Source organism: Orycteropus afer, unplaced genomic scaffold (assembly GCF_000298275.1).
Source record: "Orycteropus afer afer isolate SDZICR_OR568_19922 unplaced genomic scaffold, OryAfe1.0 scaffold00011, whole genome shotgun sequence".
Classification (NCBI taxonomy): domain Eukaryota; kingdom Metazoa; phylum Chordata; class Mammalia; order Tubulidentata; family Orycteropodidae; genus Orycteropus; species Orycteropus afer.
The window spans coordinates 11,682,010-11,704,013 of record NW_006921598.1 but is presented as its reverse complement, the minus strand read 5'-3'; the positions used below and the strand labels follow the sequence as shown (position 1 = coordinate 11,704,013).

At 35.3% G+C, this 22,004-nt stretch overlaps 1 protein-coding gene across 1 annotated transcript in view; it reads left to right on the top strand.

Moving 5' to 3' along the window:
* ZNF292 (zinc finger protein 292) overlaps positions 1–19,549 on the top strand; it is a 137,836-nt gene extending 118,287 nt beyond the window's left edge. The window contains exons 6-8 of the mRNA XM_007951030.2: positions 7,707–7,843; positions 10,054–10,195; positions 12,389–19,549. Coding sequence (XP_007949221.1) covers positions 7,707–7,843; positions 10,054–10,195; positions 12,389–19,549 — 7,440 coding nt within the window. The remainder of the gene's footprint in view (positions 1–7,706; positions 7,844–10,053; positions 10,196–12,388) is intronic.
* Positions 19,550–22,004: the final 2,455 nt, after the last annotated feature.

The following is a 22,004-nucleotide window of genomic DNA, read 5'->3' as shown; positions in this document are numbered from 1 at the left end:
CTTTCCACTTAGGGTATTTCTGTTATAGCAGCACTAGATAACTAAGATAAGTAGGTAGGTAGGCAGGTAGATAGAGGAATATCTGTATATATGGATTAAATTATTTTATTTGCATGTTTAATGTAAAACTTTATTTTCTTTGTGAGACACATGATTCTGTTTTACTCTTAACTTTGACATACAAGTAGTATCCATTCATGTGTATTTTATGACTTCAGAATTCTGAGACTGTACTTGTGGTTAAATAGAAATTTTTGGAGGACACATAATTCCAAATTGAAATTGGAAGTAGAATTAAAATTTTTAATTAAGAAATAGAGAATTTAAATAAAGCTATAGATCATTGAAAAATGTTTTGTGAGCACTTAAAATGTACATGTGCCTGTTATCTCCAGTATAAGTACCCTTCAATTCCAGAGAAAAAGAAGACAACAAAAGGATTGTCAGGCAGAGGTAAGGGAAAGGTTATGGTATAAATCATAGAGAAAAATAATCCCTGAGTAGACAGAGAGGGATATAATCAGAGTCCAGGAAGATGCTCTTAGAAAGCTAGTTGCCCACATGAGGTTATAGGCTGTATGTAGAATAGTGATTGTGTGACTTTCTTGATAATAGAAGTAGGAAGGCAGATGCTAGACTTGAACCAAGATAAGAATAAGCCTATTAGGTATGGTGAGGATTTTGCAGGTACTAAGAAGAGTGCCTAAGACACTTGGCTGCTAACCAGCAGGCTGGTGGTTTAAACCCACCAGGCAACCACTCCTCGGAAGGAAGGTTGGGCAATCTACTTCTGTAGTGATACCACCTCAGAAACCCAAGGAGGGGTCACTATGAGTCGGGTCTGACTCCATGGCACATAACAACAAGAGTGATGTCAGGTACTTTCTAGGGTAGATGGACCAGAGCCATGGACTCTAGCCTGGGATATTTTACTTAGTTTGGTCACTAGCTAATCTATAAATTTTTTTCTTTACCATTTCTCTTTACCACAGGTAATTGGCTTTTTAATTGCTGTATCAGAGCAAAATAGAAGATTAAAGAAGCTTTCTTATTACTTTCAAATACCTACATGGATAAGTTAATTAATTGGTAGATGTATAAAGTTTCTTGAGATAGCCTTTGAGATTTGTTTACTATTATTTTTGAATCCTTAAATTAGCTATTGTACTGCTACATCTTAGATTCTTCCAACTCCAACAAAGCTGCTTTTTTTTTTACATCAGTCCCTGCCCTTAAATCTGTCCATCTCTCCTTTCTTCAGCAAATGTTTAAGTGAATGATGTAGCCACTTTGTCCTGAGATTACATGCATAATAGAATCCCCAGACTTACTCAAGATATGAGAGAGGAGGAGGAGAGAGGGACTTTGAAATCATATTTGCATCTAAAGTCCTTGCCTTTCATGTATCCTTCTGTTCTAAAGTTTTTAAGAGAGGTATTTATTACGAGTGAGGTGCAGATCAAGTTTTCAGAACACTCTCAGAATGAAATATATGTATACAATGAATGGTGGTGACAACTTTTTAGCTTCTCCCACTCTTCCTAGATTTGAATCCGTTTTCTGTCTTCTGATATGCCTGGGAACAAATGAGGCTTAAAGGTGAGCAAGGCATAGTCCCTGCCCTAAAGAAGCTTACCTCCTACTAAGAAACTGACTGTTTAAACATAGGGTTGTTGGGTTAGTTTTGAAGTTCTGTTTGAAGTTGGAGAAAGGAATTTGTTGTCTCATAAAACCCAGTAAAAATTTATATTTTTAGCACCTTTAAATTATCTTTCGTTACTGAGCTAAATTCTCTCTTGGTTTAAGATTTCAAAGTTGAATAGTAATAGCCCAGCCTGCTATGAAACATCCCCAGGAAAATTCTGTATGAGGACCCTAAATGCCTCTGATGTCACATTAATTTTTTTTTTTCCTTCTTACATTAAGCAGTTGGAATGAAGAGTTCATCTTCTTAATCAGAGCTCACTAAGGTATCTGTATACTCCATCCCAGAAACAATAGATCACATAGTATAAGAAGGACCAGAGTACATGGAAATCTACACATTCCTTGTTATTGAAAGTCCCTTTTTGCTTGGAGATTATGCTTGACTACTCTCTTATATTTCTATTAGAAATGCATTAAAACTTGTTATTCAGTGTCCTATATGAGTTAAAGCGAGTTAAGATTGGCTGTCACCAAGACCATTTTATTTCTGCCCCAAGGGAAAGTATAGATCATATGCCCCTTTGGAACAGTTGTCTGAAGATATTGTCATCTCCATCTCTCGCTCTCCATCTCTCTCTCTCTCCCTCTCCCTCCATTCATTCATTCATTTATTCTCTTTACCTGCGTAGTCCTTTTAAGCATTTGCGTTTTTCACACAGACCTTAGAAGATGGTAGGAAGTGTTCGGCCTTGGCCTGATGGTCCTTTTGAGAAAATCCTTCTTCAGATGAACCAGTAGGCAAGGAATTAGCGATTTCCCAGGATTTTCAATGTGGTAGAAAGAGTAGCTAGCCCTGTTAGATGACAGGAGAATGGTGCTAGGAAAAATGCCTCTTTTATCTGGATGCTCTGGAAGGAATGAGCCTTAATCTGGATTTTTAGAATAACTAGTAAAAGTAAACTTAGCATTGTTTACTTTGGATCCATTAATACTATTGTTTAAAATAAATAAATATATAGAAAAAAGCAGAAATTTGAGAAGTTAAAATCCTCTATCTTGTCCCTCCCTAACCACCATTTCCCCATTTTCCACTCCAAGATGAGCAGACTGCCTCATCTTTCTTCCACAAAAAGGCTGGTACCTCTCTTCAAGCCATTGACCTTTCAATTAGCAGCCAAGTGCTTAACCACTGTACTACCAGGGCTCCTTTCCTCTATACTAGATTGTTTATTATTAAGTTTGAAATTTTGATAAGTAAATCTCCTGACATTTTTGTGTACACATATTTTTATATGCTTAAAATGTATATACATACACTCTGGCTGCAGTCATTTTTTCCTTCTTATGAATCTCTTTCCATGTTATTACATACAGATCAATCTGACTTTTTCTCATAATTGAATAATTCTATAATATGGGTATATATTATCTTTAACTGGTGGACATTTAGTTTGTTGCCTTGTCCATCTATCCTTGCGTTTTTGTTGGGAGTAAATTTCTAGAAGTGGAATTGCAAATTCAAAGAATATACATGTTTATAATTAGTAGGATATGATCAAATACAAAATTATGAAATTTCCTCTTTCCCAATGCTACCATTAAAGACTGTTAGTCTTTTAAATCTTTGCTAGCCTAAGAGTTTAGAAAATGATAGCTCATTCTTTGATTTCACATTTTCTTTTTATGACTGAGGTTTAGCATTTTAGTTATTTTTTAAATGGAAAGGAATATTACTTTGTTAAGTATAAGGTTATTCATGAAATATGATTAGAGGCAATACATTTTAAAAGCACACTTGGTAAACAAATATGAATTATTGATTAAATGTTTTTTTTTTTTTTAATAGCTGGCATAAACAGCTATATTTAAACATAAAATACTATTATTTACATTTTAAAATATTTTTTTTTTGCTTTACCAAGAGATTCAGCATAGTATATCTTTAATAAACTCATAATTCTAATCGATTTGAAATATTTTATTCACAGTTCTAAGTTTCCTAGTATTTAAAATTTTGCTCATTAAAAAAGCACTATCTGATACATAAACCCACTGCCATTGAATTGAATCTGACTCATACCAACCCTTTAGGGCAGAGTAGAACTACCCCATAAGGTTTCTAATGCTGTAAATCTTTGTGGAAGCAGACTGCCTCATCTTTTCTCCCATGGGGTAGCTGGTGGGTTTGAACCACTAACCTTTTTGTTAGCAGCCAAATGCTTTAACGTTGGCACCACTAGAGCTCCTTATCTGACAGATAACTCATATGTATACATTGGCTTTTTTAAATTACTATTCATTGGTATATGTTACCTGTATTTCACTCTCCACAATTTTAATATAGCCGTTCATTAGTTTAAACGTGATTTAATTAATCCTGCCATCCTCTTTAAGGAGCTCTGGTGGCATAGTGAATAAGGCATTTGCCTGCTAACCAGAAGATCAGTGTTTCAAACCCACTAGCCCCACTCCACAGAAGGAAAATGGAGTCGTGTACTTCTATAGAGATTTACAACCTTGGAAATCCAGTGGGCGTTGCTATGAGTCAGAATCCACTCAGTGGCACTGACCATTAGTTTTGGTACCATCCTCTTTACTCACTGCTGTTGAGTCGGATCTGACTCATAGCGACCCTGCCTTGGGTTTCTGAGGCAGTATCACTATGGACATAGATTGCCCAGTCTTCCTTCCCAGGAGTGACTGGTGGGTTTGAACTGTCAGCCTTCTGGTTAGCAGTCAGATGCCTTAGGCACTACACCACCAGAGCTCCCCCATCCTCTTTAGTGTCATATTTATCAAGAGGGTCATCTACTGGCAAATCAGGAAAAAGAAGGTCGTTAAATGAGCAGTAAAGATTGTTTCATTAGTCAAACTTAAAAAATATATATATATAATTTTCTGTTTTATTGTTCTAAATGCTTTATTTGGTATATTGTATGTATGTGAATAAGTACATATAGATAATCATGCATGCATACAAATAGATATATTTTAAAATATTGAGTGTAAGCTATAAGGGTAATATCATTGGGAAAAGAAATTTTTTAATAAAGTACATATTTTGTACCACATAACAATAGCAGCTTAGATTTTAGAACAATAACAAAAATGTTCAGACTCAGAATGAATTAGACTTTCAAAAAAGAGAGGGCCTCAGTATTCTTGTACATACAGAATTCTGGAAAGAGACAGATTTTGAAGCTAGACCTAGGTTACAATTTTGACCTAGGTTACAATTAATTATGTGACTTTGAACAAGTAACCTTTTTGAGCTTTATGTCTGAAAAGAAGTAGTAATATGTACCAGGTGAGTAGTGTATTTTAGCAATCCTATTTTTTAAGAAGTTGGCATATAGTAAATAAATGGTAGTTTTTATTACTGCTTGGAGCCCTGGTGGTATAGTGGTTAAAGCACTCAGCCACTAATGAAAAGGCAAGCTGCTCAGTGGGAGAAAGATGAGGCAGTCTCCTTCTGAAAAGATTTACAGCCTTAGAAACCCTATGGGCCAGTTCTGCTCTTCCTGTAGGGTTGCTGTGAGTTAGAATCAACTCAGTGGCAGAGGATTTGCATTTATTATTAGTGTTATCATTAACATCATATGAAAAGATAAAGAAAAAACTCATGGTTTGACTTCTTAACATTTATCTTCATAGATGTGCTAAGGTAATTGTTTTAAGTTTAAACTTAACTTTTAATAGAAGGTAATACAATGAAATGGAAAAATCATGAGCCCTTCATGTCCATCAGATACGGTTTGATTCATAGCCAATTAACTCTTGTGATGTGGGCAAATTATAGAATTTCTTTGTGTCCCTGATTCATTATGTATGAAATGTTAATGATAATACCTACCTAGTAGGAAAATTATGATTAAATAATTATATATATGAAATGACTGAGACATGTTTATATTATAGATAATTGAAAATATTTTATTGAAAATATAAAGTATATATTCCTCAATTCTTTTTTGTTTGCTTAAATGGGGTAAAGCTTTGTTAGAAAAACATTGTTCTACATCCTACTTTGGTGAGTAGTGACTAGGGTCTTAAAAAACTTATAAGCAGCCATCTAGATGCAGCAGTGGGTTTCTCCTCATCCAGATCCCAAAAGAATCAAGAAAACCAAAGACACATGGAAATAATTAGTCCAAGGGACTGGTGGACCATGCAAACCTCAGCCTATAGGACCATGAGACCAGAAGAACTAGATGGCACCCAGCTATCAACATCAACCATTCTGAAAGGGATCAGTGCAAGAGATCCTGGATAGAGTGGGAGAACAATGTGGAACAAGACTCAAATTCATTAAAAAGACCAGAATTACTAATCTGACAGAGCCTGGTGAGACCCTCAAGGCTATAGACCCTAGTTACCCTTCAGGCCTGAAATTGAACTCACTTCTGTGCCTTCTAGCCAAACAGTAGATAGGCATACAGGGTGAACATTTACACCAGGTAGATAACGCTCTTTAGAATCATCAATTATGAGAGAACAGAAGGATAGTATTTGCACAAGGAGACAGCTCAGGGGAAAGGGAATGCATAGGAGAGAAGGATACAGGTAAGGTTAACTGCAGGGAGGAAGTGAGAATACTATAGAGCTGTTACATTGTGAGATTGCAGTCAGTGTCATGAAACAAAATGTGTATGAACTGCTCTATGAAAAATGAATTTGCTCTGTAAACTTTCACCTAAATCACAATTAAAAAAAAAAAAAACTTGGTTAGAGAAGGAGTCTGGCAGAGGAGTATAATGGGGAAAGAGCACTGTACCGGGGAATATCAAGACTTAGATTTCAGTCTGAACTCTTCCACTAACATCATATATCCTTAAAGAAATCTAAATCCTATTTAGAAAACTAAATAAAGTTTAGTTTTGTTACTGTCTTTTAGTGTTTTGTAATCCATTTACGTATAGAGTGTAACCTCTGCTGCCATGTAACCTTTTCTCCTCACTCTCAAAGATCCACCTCAGGATCTCATACTCATTTAGGTATTTGTCCAAGTCCTTAACACACTATATTTTATGCACAGTCACTCACACAGTCTTTTCCCTTACTCAGAAATTCATAAGAAGAGATAAAAAAGCAGCTAGAAGAGCCTTTGTCACCTTTGTGGTACATTGTACATTGGTACTGATGGTCTGTATTTGGTCTCCAGTTCCTTTTTTTGCCATCTGTCAACTTTATAATGTTGGAATTAACCTTTTTAATCTGTGGAACACCAGTGATTTGTGATTGTATGCTGTTTGTGACATCTCATGTCTTATAGCAGATGCTTGTAGAGATCATAGGTAAAGTCTGTTTAATTGTTTTATCCAGTATATCATGGTAATGAGGGAATAAATTTTAATTTTTTAATAAGAATAAGCAATAGATGTGAATGCATAATTAATTAAATGAAGCAAGTTGCCTTCGTCTAGGTTATACTTACCCATGCATGACTGTTGACAAGCTTTGAAATGGAGTAAATTTATATGAAAAGAAAAATAGTGGAGATTTATAGAACATTAAGGTGAGCTTAATTTAAAAGTGGAATAGCTACATAAAATGTTCCATATTACTCTGTTTTATTCTTCATATGAATAGACACTTAGTTTACTAGTCTGTGCACAGTAGACCTCTTTCTGTCTTTCTCTTGATTCTAATGCTTTTTGAATCACTGGATAAAAAAATGGGAAGAAATACAAGTAGTGCAGCTTTTCTTTTTCATTATCATAGATTTGTTTTAGTGGGTGGGGGTGCTTTATAATTAGCATTAATTCTTTACATGTAAATGAATATTTGTAAAGTTCTTGAAAATAATTGGTTCTCCTGTGTTACTTAATATTCTTCCAGAATTGCTGTATTTTTACTGCCTTAGACATTTTTTTTAACTGCAGCCGAGTCTCTGTCGCAGCAGTGACCAGTTGTGAAACTGATAATGTATGAGTAAATGAAGTTCTACTGATGAAAATGATACGATGATCTCTAAATTTACAATGAAAACTTTGTAGTATATTACTGCAAATCTTAATGTAACACCATTTTATGACATATTTCTGTACCTTTTTCCTTAGATTTCAGAAGTTGATTGTAAAGATGCACTAGAAATGATATGTAATTTAGAATCTGAGGGTGATGAAAAAAGTGCTCTTGTTTTATGTACTGCATTTTTATCACGTCAGCTCCAGCAAGGAGATATGTATTGCGCTTGGTGAGTTAATATTCTTTTCTAAGAAAAGTTTGTTAAAGATACAAGAAAGGTTGTAAGACTGTGGATAATACAGGAACTTATTTTTTAATATCTTTTGAAATCTTTTTAGGACAAAAAGCTTGTTTTCTAATATGCTTTATGTTGTTGTTGTTATGTGCCTTCGAGTCAGACCTGACTCATAGCGACCCCTCCTTGGGTTTCCGAGGCAGTATCACTACGGAAGTAGGATTGCCCAACCTTCCTTCCGAGGAGTGGCTGGTGGGTTTGAACCGCCAGCCTTCTGGTTAGCAGTCAAGTGCCTTGGGCACTATGCTACCAGAGCTCCTAATATACTTTATAGAAACTGATCATCAAATATTTTCATATTATAATTTTGAAACCTTTTTGTATCAAGGACCACACAGTTTCTTAGCATACCAGTAGTGATCATCTGATCAGAACATTTTTTAATGTAGGAAGATGAAAGGGTTTGTTTTGTATAATGCTGTAAAAGAAATGTTCAGCCTATGACTGAATGTGTGTATGATTACTTTTCCGCTGTATATTGAACTCTTTCATTTGTAGAACTAGCAGCTGACCATCTATATATGCAAGTAGAGTTCACTTTCCACCTAGGAAAATCAGTGGTCTTCACTAACTTCTTCAAGCTCTTCTTCAATACAACTTCCTTTATATGGTAAATTTTCTAGTGGGCAAAGCTTGTTGTACATAACTGATGCTACAACTGACGGATGTTGACTTTAGTTAACTAAAGAACCTAAGATCAGCAGTCTTAAAATCATTAGTTTATCTTGTCAGTCAAGGTATGATTAGGTGTATTCATGGAGAACAAGTAGATTTTCTAGGTATAATATAGCATAATATCAGCAATGACTAAGAAATGAATGTGTTAAATGGTCAAAATGATGTTGATGTCTGGGTTTTTAATAATAAGGCAAAAGCATTCTACTACAGGCTTTTGAGTAGAAGGATATCAAAATAAAAGTTTATGTTTAAGAAATTGTATTCGACAAGCAGTTGAGAATTGATTGGGGACTGAACAAGGGACACAGTTGGGGGAGGAGAGTGGTAATATGAGTTGAGATAGAAAATCAATTAGAAAGCCAGTAATAGTCCAGCTGGGAAGTTACAAAGACTTAAAGTGTGGTTGTGAGTTCAGATGAAAAAATGTTGAAGGTGAACACTCTTGAGGAGTGGAGAAGGCACAGAGTGGTATTATCAGTGATAATGATGTATTAACTTAGAAAGATGGTGAACTGAAAGAATGTTAATCATTTCTCATATGTTTCAAGTTTCAGAAGACATCAAAATGGAGAAGTCTTTTAAAGAAGTAGAGAGGTAAAAGTGGTCAAGATTGGAAAGACAGATTTTGAAGTCCTCAATATATAGATTAAAATCAATAAACAACAGTGTTATTTAAGTAGGTGTTGAAAAGGGTTGAGTTCCTAGGACTGGAAACTGAAAAAAGTGGAAGCAGGGAAGTAGATTTTTGTGGAGTACAGAAGATAAATAAGACAATGGGTTAAAGGGAGGAAAACTCCAGACATCAGTAGGATTGTTTTCTGTGAAAAATACATTGTTATTTGAAATAAGCTTTGAAGTTCATTCTATTTTTCAAAAAATTTCTTTTATTATTTCACTGTTACAGCCCAGATAAGTTACTTTGTTTACATGCATTCTGTGTCATCATTGATTCTTAAAATTCGTCTAATAACCTTATTGGTTGGCTTTAGATTTAAGTTAGAAGTTGAAAGAAGAGGTAACTTTTTTAAAAATACATTATGACATTGATGCTTTGTGCTTTTTATTATATTGTTAAAAGTTCAGATGTAGCTTAAAGTTTGCCATGTAAAAAGTAGTGCTTCTCTGTCTGCGATGGAAAAATACTAATCGATGAAATGATAAATCATGTTTTAGTTCTGTATAGTCTTTAGAAAAATAGGAACTAGTTTCTTTTCTTTTTTTTTTTTTTTTAAGATTCAGAGGATTTATTTAGCATTAGAAAGTCATCCAGCTGAGAAACCACCACCTCACATAAGTGAAAACATGGAGATTTCTGGGAACTAGTTTCTTATTTTATACTTAATTCCATACGTAGAAATGGAATCCAAAACCAGTCTTTATTTCAAATGCAATGACAGGACTGATATGGTCCATGTTTGTTACATATCTGCTCCAATTTATTTTTTTTTTAACTCTTTTCTTTTTAGGGAACTCACTCTCTTTTGGAGCAAATTACAGCAAAGGGTAGAACCATCTATACAGGTGTACCTAGAGAGGTGTCGTCAACTTTCTTTGTTAACCAAGACGGTATATCACATTTTCTTCCTGATTAAAGTTATTAATTCAGAGGTAAGAATAATCAATAATTCCTTAATTTAAAATATAAAATTATCCTTAATAAGAGACTACCTTTTATTATTTTGGCACCACTCTAAGTATTTTTTATTTCATTTAATGCTTTGAACATGGTTTTCTTATTAGCTCATTAAGACATTTGATATAAAAATTTGAAGCAGCAAATGAGAGCCAGGGGCTTGCTCTTAGCCTGGAGGAAAGTAATATACATCATACCTACATTTTATCACTCTTTAGTTGTTGCTTCTTGATGTTCTAGTACTTTAATAACTTGGCTTTATAAAGTTTAGAAGATGTAAAGAGGAATAGAGAGACACCTTCCATTGCTAGCAATTTGGCAGATTAGATTAGCTAAAACCCTTCTACTAAAAAACAGCCAGAGATACTTGATAACAAACAACTTTTTTAATGTACAGCATCTGAAATTGGAAGAATATTAGGGACATTTCTAAGGCCTCAGATGAAGAGGAACCTGAAACCTGGAGTAGAAAGCTTGAGCTGATACTGTGTCCCTCCTAGCCTGGTGGGGATTGCTATATATTAGTACTTGCAGTGACCAAGGAGTTTGAATTTTAATATTCACACAGAGATGGGAGACAGCTAAATGGAGGAGATAAGGTCTTGGGCTCTCTTGAGGGAGAGAGTTAGTCCTGAAGCCCATACACACAAAGCTGACAGCTGCAAAGTACTATCATTTCATTGTAAAGGTAGACTAGATAAAAAATTACTCTCCTCACACAAATAGATGATAGAGACCTGGTGTATGTCCATCTGGATTCTGTGTGTCACAGGGGGAAAATGTTTCCTCTAAGAAGTTGTAACCATAGGTCTTCACTCACGCAGATTTGAGGTCCAAATTTATCCTACCTACGTAATTCAGGAGCTCCCACACCAAGTAAGTAATGTTTAAGAAAATAAGAGTAATGTCTTAGGCTGATAACAAATATTCCTGTCATACCCAGCAGAAGCATATATGAAACTGCTTTGAAGAGGTGTAATACCAAAATACAAAATAAGTATAAAAGTTTCTGTGAAAGATCTTTAAAGATGCTAGAGACACCCATATGCTCTCACTTCTTTACTATCGCTTTTAAAATAGGTCTCTTCATATCTTCTTGCGCATTATCTTTCTGGTCTTTGTGCTCTTGCTTTTCTTAGAATTCAAGCCCCTTTTTCAGTATCATAGCCTCACTCTCTCATTTCGGCCCACAAATGTAAGCTTCTGTTCTAGTAAAACATTTTATTTTCTTCTTGATCTGTGAAAGTATAGACCCTATTACCTTTTTTTGGCTTCTTTTCTTCCTTGCCTTTTGATCTTGTATCACATATATCCCATTTCCATGGATGTGGTCAGATCCTATAGGTGACTTATTCCACATATTATCATGTTCCCTTTCAGCCTTTCAATCTTCTCCCTCCATGTATCTTTCAAGTGACTCTTCATTACTTCTGTCTTCTCAAAATAGTAGTTTAAGATGTTAATTGAAAAAAAAGAAAAAGTTTATAGGTCATTAGACATCCAGTTTTGTGGTGGCAGTAGAATCCTCATTAGTAGTATGAAGGATCACATAACTTTGTTCTGTTAGAAATGAAATTCTTCCTTCATTACTAATAAGGTAGGAAATATAGGGAGATTCTTGGTTTTGTAATTTGATTAAGAGTTTTATTTCAAAAGGATTGCAAATACAAACTTAGGATATGACATTTGTGATACAGATAATGACCACTTACAGATCACTTCCTATATACCAGACACTATACTAAACTATTCCAGGTACTTTAGGTACATAATCTTCAATACTCACAGCAATTTTATTAAATGTAAGTGCTATTCTGACCCCCTGTTTTATAAATGGGATTGGAAAGGTCGAAGAAGTTAAGCAACTTCCAGGTTTGCCTAGCTGTTTTTAACAGTTTTCCATCCCAGGTCTGTATCTTGTGGTTCCAGAGCTCTTTCTGCTCTTCTACAGAGTTCATTAACCAGACACATACACACATCCAGCCAGCTGTACACATGCACACATGTCAGACTAAGCTGCAGTGCTTTTAGAAGGGGCATCTTTTCATAGACTGCTATTGTAGTATTTGAGAAAGCAAATCTAGATTTCAAAATTCTTAAATTCACAAGTTAATCTGTGTTGATTAATGTGGATCATATTATTAAATTTTTCAATTTGCTTTTTACAGACTGAAGGGGCTGGACTTGCCACCTGTATAGAATTATGTGTAAAAGCTCTTCGCTTGGAATCTACAGAAAATACTGAAGTGAAAATATCTATTTGCAAAACCATTTCATGCTTGTTGCCTGATGATCTGGAAGTTAAGCGTGCCTGTCAGCTGAGTGAATTTCTTATTGAGCCTACAGTAGATGCATATTATGCAGTGGAAATGTTGTATAACCAGCCAGACCAGAAATATGATGAGGAGAATCTTCCAATACCAAATTCTTTACGCTGTGAGCTCTTACTTGTATTGAAAACTCAGTGGCCTTTTGATCCAGAATTCTGGGATTGGAAAACCTTAAAACGACAATGTCTTGCATTAATGGGAGAAGAAGCATCCATTGTATCTTCAATAGATGAACTAAATGACAGTGAAGTATATGAGAAGGTAGTAGACTACCAGGAGGAGATTAAAGAAATGTCTGTGAATGGACTTTCTGGTGGAGTTGGTGCTAATTCTGGCCTTCTTAAAGGCATTTGTGATGAAAAGCAGAAGAAGAAAGAGATAAAACAATTAAGAGAGCGAGGATTTATATCGGCTAGATTTAGAAATTGGCAAGCCTACATGCAGTATTGTGTGCTGTGTGACAAAGAATTCCTGGGTCATAGAATAGTGCGACATGCTCAGAAACATTACAAAGATGGGATTTACAGTTGCCCCATATGTGCAAAGAACTTTAATTCTAAAGAAACTTTTGTTCCTCATGTCACATTGCACGTTAAACAATCTAGTAAAGAGAGACTGGCAGCTATGAAACCATTAAGAAGACTGGGAAGACCTCCTAAGATCACGACTACGATTGAGACTCAGAAGACTAACAATGCTGTGACCAAGCAGGAACAGAGGCCTATAAAAAAGAATAGTCTGTATTCAACAGATTTCATAGTATTTAATGACAATGATGGTTCAGATGATGAAAATGATGACAAAGATAAATCTTATGAGCCGGAAGTGATCCCAGTCCAGAAACCAGTACCTGTTAATGAATTCAATTGCCCTGTAACTTTTTGTAAAAAGGGCTTTAAGTACTTTAAAAATTTAATTGCTCATGTAAAGGGACATAAGGATAATGAAGATGCCAAGCGCTTTCTTGAAATGCAAAGCAAAAAAGTTATTTGCCAGTACTGTAGACGACATTTTGTAAGTGTTACTCATCTCAATGATCACTTACAAATGCACTGTGGCAGTAAGCCATATATCTGTATACAGATGAAGTGTAAGGCAGGTTTTAACAGTTATGCAGAGCTCTTAACCCACAGAAAGGAGCATCAAGTGTTTAGAGCAAAATGTATGTTTCCTAAATGCGGCAGAATTTTTTCAGAAGCTTATCTACTGTATGATCATGAAGCACAACATTATAATACCTATACTTGCAAGTTCACAGGCTGTGGTAAAGTTTATCGTTCTCAGAGTGAACTCGAAAAACATCTGGATGATCACAGTACTCCTCCTGAAAAAGTATTGCCTCCTGAAGACCAGCTTAATTCATCTGGAGAGTCTGTTCAGCCTTCCAAAGTGAATCAGAACCCAGAAGGAAATACTGAGAAAGAGATATCTATGCTTTCTTCAGAAAGTAACATTGAAAACAGCTTACCAGAAGATAGAAATGACACTTGGGATAAAAGCAAGGCAGACTCAGCTGTGACTGAACAAGACCAGGTTTCTGGCTCTGTGTTGAGGGAAGCTGATGGACCATTGTCAGATGGTTTGGAAAACCCTGCTACCACACCTCTGCTTCAGGCCAGTGAAGTAGCTGTGTCCATCAAAGTGTCTCTCAATCATGGGGTTGAGGATAACTTTGGAAAACAAGAAAATGCAACTGTGGAAGGCACTGGTGAATCACTGGTCACAAACTTACATACACCAGTTGAAGATACTTGTAATGATTTGTGTCATCCAGGTTTCCAAGAGAGAAAAGAACAGGATTGTTACAATGAAGCTCAGATTACTCAGAATTCTTTAGTAAATTCAGAAACCCTCAAAATAGGTGACCTTACCCCACAGACCTTAGGAAGACAGGTAAACAACCTGATGACTTTTTCTGTGCAAAATCAGTCAGAATTTCAAAACAGTCTACCAACTTCCAAGCTTGAATGTGGAGGTAATGTTAAAACATCATCCAACCTTTATAATGTACCTCTTAAGACGTTAGAAAGTATCACATTTGTTCCACCACAGCCTAACCTAAGTAGTTCTTTAGGAACTCCATCAGTGCCTCCAAAACCTCCAGTTCAGAAATTCAGTTGCCAGGTTGAGGGATGTACTCGAACCTATAATTCATCACAGAGTATTGGGAAACACATGAAGACAGCACATCCTGACCAATATGCTGCATTTAAACTGCAGCGCAAAAGTAAAAGTCGGCAGAGATCTAACAACCTGAATACACCAAATAATGGAAAATTTGTTTATTTTTTGTCAACACAGGTGAGCAGCTCTAATAATGCATTTTTTGCACCACAAACCAAAGCCAGTGGGAATCCCACTTGTTCAGCCCAGCTACAGCATGTCTCACCTTCCATCTTTCCAGCTCATTTAACAGGTGTGTCAGCTCCACTGTTACCCTCAATGGAAGGTGTCATAAATCCAAATATACCGTCTCAGGACAAAAATGAACAAGGTGGTATGTTATGTTCCCAAATGGAAAATTTATCCAGTACTACCTTGCCAGCACAAATGGAAGATCTAACCAAAACAGTTTTGCCCTTGAATATTGACAGTGGTGCAGATCCTTTCCTTCCTTTGCCTACAGAAAGTAGTTCAATGTCTCTCTTCCCTTCACCAGCAGATAGTGGGACTAATTCTGTTTTTTCTCAACTGGAAAATAGTACAAATCATTTTTCCTCACAGATTGAAGGAAACACTAATTCCTCCTTCTTAAAAGGGAGTAATGGTGAAAACACAGTTTTTCCTTCACAAGTGAATGTTGCAAATGATCTCAATAGCACCAGTGCCCAACAGTCTGTACCTGAGAAAGTTAAAAAGGACCGTGGACGGGGCCCAAATGGGAAGGAAAGAAAACCCAAGCAAAACAAAAGGGCTAAATGGCCTGCAATTATCAGAGATGGGAAATTTATCTGTAGCAGGTGTTACAGGGCTTTTACTAATCCTAGATCACTGGGTGGACACTTGTCTAAGCGATCTTACTGTAAACCACTGGATGGAGCCGAAATTGCCCAAGAACTTCTACAGAATAACGGACCACCTTCTCTTCTTGCCAGCATGATTCTGTCCTCAAATGCAGTAAATTTGCAGCAGCCACAACAGTCTGCCTTTAATCCAGAAGTGTGTTTTAAAGATCCATCATTCTTGCAGCTTCTTACTGCTGAAAATCGCTCAGCATTTTTACCAAATACATTTCCTCGTACTGGTGTGACTAACTTCAATGCCACTGTTAGCCAAGAAGGAAGTGAAATCATTAAACAGGCTTTGGAAACAGCTGGCATTCCCAGTACATTTGAGGGTACAGAAATGCTTTCTCATGTTGTTGCATCAGGTTGTGTTTCAGAAACAGCACAAGTAAATGCTGTAGTGATGCCAAATCCAACTGTGCCACCCTTGTTGCAGGCTGTATGCCACCCAAACAACCTGCTGACAAATCAGAACAGGACACCAAATTCCAAAACTCCCTCCATTGATGAGTGCAGCAGTTTGCCTGTCTTTCCAGCAAATGACTTACTACTGAAGACTGTTGAAAATGGTTTGTGCTCTGGTTCATTCCCTAATTCTGGTGGGCCATCACCAAATTTTACCAGTAACAGTTCCCGTGTTTCAGTTATAAGTGGTCCTCAGAATGCCAGGTCTAGTCATTTAAATAAAAAGGGAAACAGTGCTTCTAAAAGAAGAAAGAAAGCTGTTCCTCCACTGATTGCACCGAATGCCACCCAAAACTTGGTAACAAGTGACTTGACAACAATGGGACTCATAGCAAAGAGTATTGAGATACCAAGTACTAACCTTCATTCAAATGTAATTCCAAATTGTGAACCTCAGGGTTTGGTGGAAAATCTAACCCAGAAACTAAATAATGCTGACAATCAGTTATTTATGACTGATGTAAAAGAAAACTTAAAAACCAATCTTGAGTCCCATACAGTGTTAGCGCCTTTAACTTTAAAAACAGAAAATGGTGATTCCCAAATGATGGCTCTTAATTCATGCACAACTTCAGTAAATTCTGATTTACAAATTTCTGAAGACAATGTCATACAAAACTTTGAAAAGACTCTTGAAATTATTAAAACTGCTATGAATTCTCAAATACTTGAGGTAAAAAGTGGACCTCAGAGTGCTGGTGAAACATCACAGAATGCACAAATAAGTTACAGCATTGAGCTTCCTGCGGTAAACACTGTACAAAATAACAAATTACCTGATTCCTCTCAATTTTCTTCCTTCATAGAGGTTGTGCCAACAAAAGGTAATATTCCTCAGTCTGAAGTATTACGTAAGGAAGATCAAATACAGGAAATCTTAGAAGGCTTACAGAAACTAAAATTAGAAAATGACCTCACCACTCCAGCATCTCAGTGTGTACTAATCAATACATCAGTGACACTGACTCCCACTCCTGTTAAATCAACTCCAAATGCTTCAGTGGTCCAGCCAGTTTCCGAAATGGTAAATAACATTCAGTTTAATGACAAAGTTAATAAACCTTTTGTGTGTCAAAACCAAGGCTGTAACTACAGTGCTATGACAAAGGATGCACTGTTTAAACACTATGGTAAAATTCATCAGTACACACCAGAGATGATTCTTGAAATTAAGAAAAATCAGTTGAAATTTGCTCCATTTAAATGTGTTGTACCTACATGTACGAAAACATTTACAAGAAATTCTAATCTCCGGGCACACTGTCAATTGGTACATCATTTTACAACAGAAGAAATGGTAAAGTTAAAAATAAAAAGGCCTTATGGAAGAAAATCTCAGAGTGAAAATTTGCCAGCCTCACGTATTACACAAGTCAAAAAACAAGTAGCTGTGACAGAGGAAGACAAAAAGGAATGTGAACCTGTTGTAGAATTGGGGGCAAAGAAGGAAAATGTCCTCAGTAACGTAGCAGAGATCCCAGAAAAAGAACTTACAGAAAAAAAAAGTCCTGAAAGTATAGAAAATTCATCACAAGTGATTACAGTTACTTCAGAGCAATATGATACAAATTCTCTCACAAACACACAAGCCAAAGGACGGAAAATTAGGAGGCATAAAAAAGAAAAGGAGGAGAAAAAAAGTAAGAAGCCAGTTACCCAGTCTGTTGAGTCTCCAACAAGATACAGTCCCTACAGACCTTATCGATGTGTTCACCAGGGTTGCTTTGCTGCCTTTACAATACAGCAAAACTTGATTCTTCATTACCAGGCTGTACACAAGTCAGATCTACCTGCATTTTCTGCAGAGATTGAAGAAGAAAGTGAGGCTGGTAAAGAAAGTGAAGAAATTGAAACTAAACAAACTGTGAAAGAATTTCGATGTCAGGTGAGTGACTGTTCTCGAATTTTCCAAGCAATTACTGGCCTAATACAACATTACATGAAACTTCATGAAATGACTCCTGAGGAAATTGAAAGTATGACTGCTGCTGTGGATGTTGGGAAGTTTCCATGTGATCAATTAGAGTGTAAATCTTCATTTACTACATATTTGAACTATGTTGTCCATCTTGAGGCAGACCATGGAATCGGGTTAAAAGCAAGTAAAGGAGATGAAGATGGCATATATAAGTGTGATTGTGAAGGCTGTGACCGTATATATGCAACTCGGTCTAATCTCCTCCGACATATTTTTAATAAGCATAATGACAAACATAAAGCTCATTTGATTCGGCCAAGAAGATTAACACCAGGGCAGGAAAATATATCAAGCAAGGCAAACCAAGAAAAAACAAAGGCTAAATATAGAGGGACAAAACACAACAGATCTGGAAAGGAAGGGATCAAAATGCCTAAGACCAAACGAAAGAAGAAAAATAATTTAGAAAACAAGAACACAAAGATTGTGCAAATTGAAGAAAATAAGCCTTATTCTCTGAAACGTGGAAAGCATGTGTATTCTATAAAGGCTAGAAATGATGCCTTATCTGAGTGTACAAGCAGATTTGTAACCCAGTATCCATGTATGATAAAGGGGTGTACATCAGTTGTTACAAGTGAAAGCAATATAATTAGACATTATAAGTGCCATAAATTATCTAAGGCATTTACATCACAACACCGCAATCTTCTTATTGTCTTCAAACGATGTAACTCACAAATTAAGGAAACTTCTGAGCAAGAAGTTGATAAAAGTGATGTAAAAGATCCTGACACATGTGTATCAGAGAGCAATGATAACTCAGGAACATCTCCAGTTCCACAGCAGGTAGTTGAAAAAAATGAAAAAGACGAAATGGATGAGCTAACAGAATTATTTATTACAAAGCTAATAAATGAAGACAGCACAAACATAGAGGCCCAGGCTAATACTTCTTCATGTGTAAGTAATGATTTTCAGGAAAATAATCCCTGCCAGGCAGAAAAACAAAAAGCAAATAATTTGAAAAGAGTTAATAAAGAAAAAAATGTCTCACAAAATAAAAAGAGAAAAACTGAAAAAACTGAAGCAGCATTGGCAGTTGAGTTAAGTAGTAGTGTGCATAAAGAAGAAGAAACTGCTGTTGCAATTCAAACCACTGAGGACCATCCTGCATCTTTTGACTGGAGCTCATTTAAACCAATGGGATTTGAGGTGTCATTTCTGAAGTTCCTTGAGGAGTCTGCAGTGAAGCAGAAGAAAAATACTGAGAAAGAACATCCAAATAGTGGAAGTAAAAAAGGATCTCACTCAAATTCAAGAAAAAATAATGACAAGACTGCTGTGACTAGTGGAAATCATGTATGTTCTTGTAAAGAAAGTGAAACTTTTGTACACTTTGCCAATCCATCACAGCTTCAGTGCAGTAATAATGTAAAAATTGTTTTAGACAAGACTCTTAAAGATTGCACTGAGCTCATCTTAAAGCAGCTTCAGGAAATGAAACCTACCGTTAATCTGAAAAAACTTGAAGTACATCCAAAAGATCCAAATGTGTCTGTTGTGAAAGAAATCAGTGTAGGTAAAGCCACAGGGAGAGGACAGTACTGAGAAGTAACATACTATAAATACATGACTGACCATTTTATTTTAAATAGGAAGCCATCAAGCATGCTAGAATTGTGAAACCTTTTCATTATTTTTTTGTTGTTATTGTTGTTGACATGAATTAACCTGGCCAACAAAAAAAAAAAAAAAAAAAAACCATGACATTTGTCATGTAAAATTTGTTTTTATCCCTATGGGACTTGAGGTACAGAATCAGTACTTCAGTTTGTAAATAGTTGAGCTAGACCTCAAATTTCTATCAACCAGTTACTCTTCTCATGAACTAAACTGAATTTTCTGTTTGATTGGTATGTTTCACTGGGTCACTGCTCATGTGTAACAGTCCTCTTTGTAGATACCTTTTTTGTATATATTTATTATTGTAAATCATTTGCTGCCACCAGCAGTCTGTAAGTCTAAACTATTAAATGACACATTTATATTTGGAATTTTAATTTTTAACTAAGTGATCAAGTTTTTAACAAAGTGATCAAGTTGTTTTATTTTAAATTAAGAACTTTTTGAACTAAAAGTAGAAACTCTGCCATAGTCCATTGATTTTTACATGAATTTATTTACCAGGTGGTCTTAAGATTACTTTTCACAGACTAGGCACATAATTATATTGACACCTTGTTCTGCTTTGTAAATTTACCATCCAAGATGTTTGGGTGATATTCATGTGAAATTAAGGCACATTCTTTATCAGTTTCCTTTAGCTACAGGTTTTTTGGGTATTTTTTTCCCCCTCATTGCTTCTAATTGGATATAGTCACTCTGATTCCATGAAATTTAATGGAAATGTGAATAAAGAATTTACTACATTGAAGATTTTAAACATTTGGTATAAAAAAAAAAAAAATCCTTTGTGATGTGATAGAAACTAGTAGTGTGGAGCAGTGTAAATATTTGAGGTGGTGATTTGTGAAGTAGCCCAGTATTGCCTTAAATAAAATCACATTTCATTTCTTGTTTTATACATGTGATCTTATAAAGGTTTTTGGTTTTTGTTTTTTCCATTTTCTGAAATTTATAGATTGGTGTATAGCTTTAAACTGTATAAACTTTTGTGGAAAGATTTTTTTAAACATTTTTATAAATCTTAATATTGGTATCATCAAAGTGAGCCCATCTTGTGTTTATAAAATGCAAGAGTTCTTAACATTTATAATTACATAGATGAAACACTTTCTATAAGGAAGTTGGATGTTTTGATTTTACTGTTTATAGATGTTAGATTGTACAGATTTGTCTGTATTTTCCCACCATATCTAATGATACTTTTTTCATTAGATTGGTCTGTAAGAGCAGTATTAGTTGTTATAATTGATTATTTTGGTTATTCAGTATACAGTTAGCTCTTATAATTTAGCTTTGTTCACCATATTTATACTGTGGATTCACAGCCAGAAGTAGAGGTTACTTCAGGAGAATTTATGACCTTCATCTAAAGTCCAACTAAAATCAGTACTGGAAGCAAAAGAAAACACCCTTGCAAGATGTACTTTTGTTTCTATTTGCCATAAATACTGTAGTATTAATCTTTGACTTTGTGTTTGTTATAAATTTGCATTCACAATATTATTCACCTGAGATATTGAAGATATTGTGATGATCTGAAAATGTGTATATTCCCTGTGCAACATCATATTTCAGGAAAAATGAAGCACTTAACATTAACTGAAATTTCTGGTACTCTGAATAAATAAGCATGGTCAAGGAGTGAAATTATTTTCTTTTGGAAAATATTTTTTAAATTTTTATTATTAAAGTATTATAGTTTTATTTTTAGGGCCTAATTGGTTATACCTCCTAACTGGTTTCACCTCAAGATTTATTACCAATATGCATAAAGCTTGACACATTAAAATTCCTACCCTTTGGTAAGCCCATTGTTATTTATTAAAATAAAAGTTGTTTTAATGGGTGGTTAATACATGTTTTTTTTTTTTTCCCCTAAATAAGTTTAAATAATTTTAATATTAAATTTTTGTTAACAACTGAATGTTTCTGTATAATTTTCTTAGAAGTTGACCTAACCCTTAAGGTAAGCATTTGGCAGAACTGCCCTATATAATATTGCAGTAGCAGATAGGTTTATTCCTGATAAATGTAGTGATGATCCATCATTAAATGAAATTGCAAGTATACTGGGGCTTTTGCTCACTAGCTTAAGAAAATTGACTACTAGACAGTTCTATAACTGTTCTCCTATATATGAAAGGAAAGAGTTTCCCAGTATTGGATTAAATTTCTTATATTCCAGGTGCTTTATACTAGAAGTAATTACGGAAGAGCGGGCTTTTTAGCATGGAACAGAAAAATCAAATTATGGTATAAAAGAAATGTGAATTTCTAGAATAGCATGTTGGTAAAAACTGATGTGGAATGTAATGTCTTTGTATTAAAAAAGAGTGTATTTCCCATGGTATACATTTCCTCCATCTATTATCTTGAG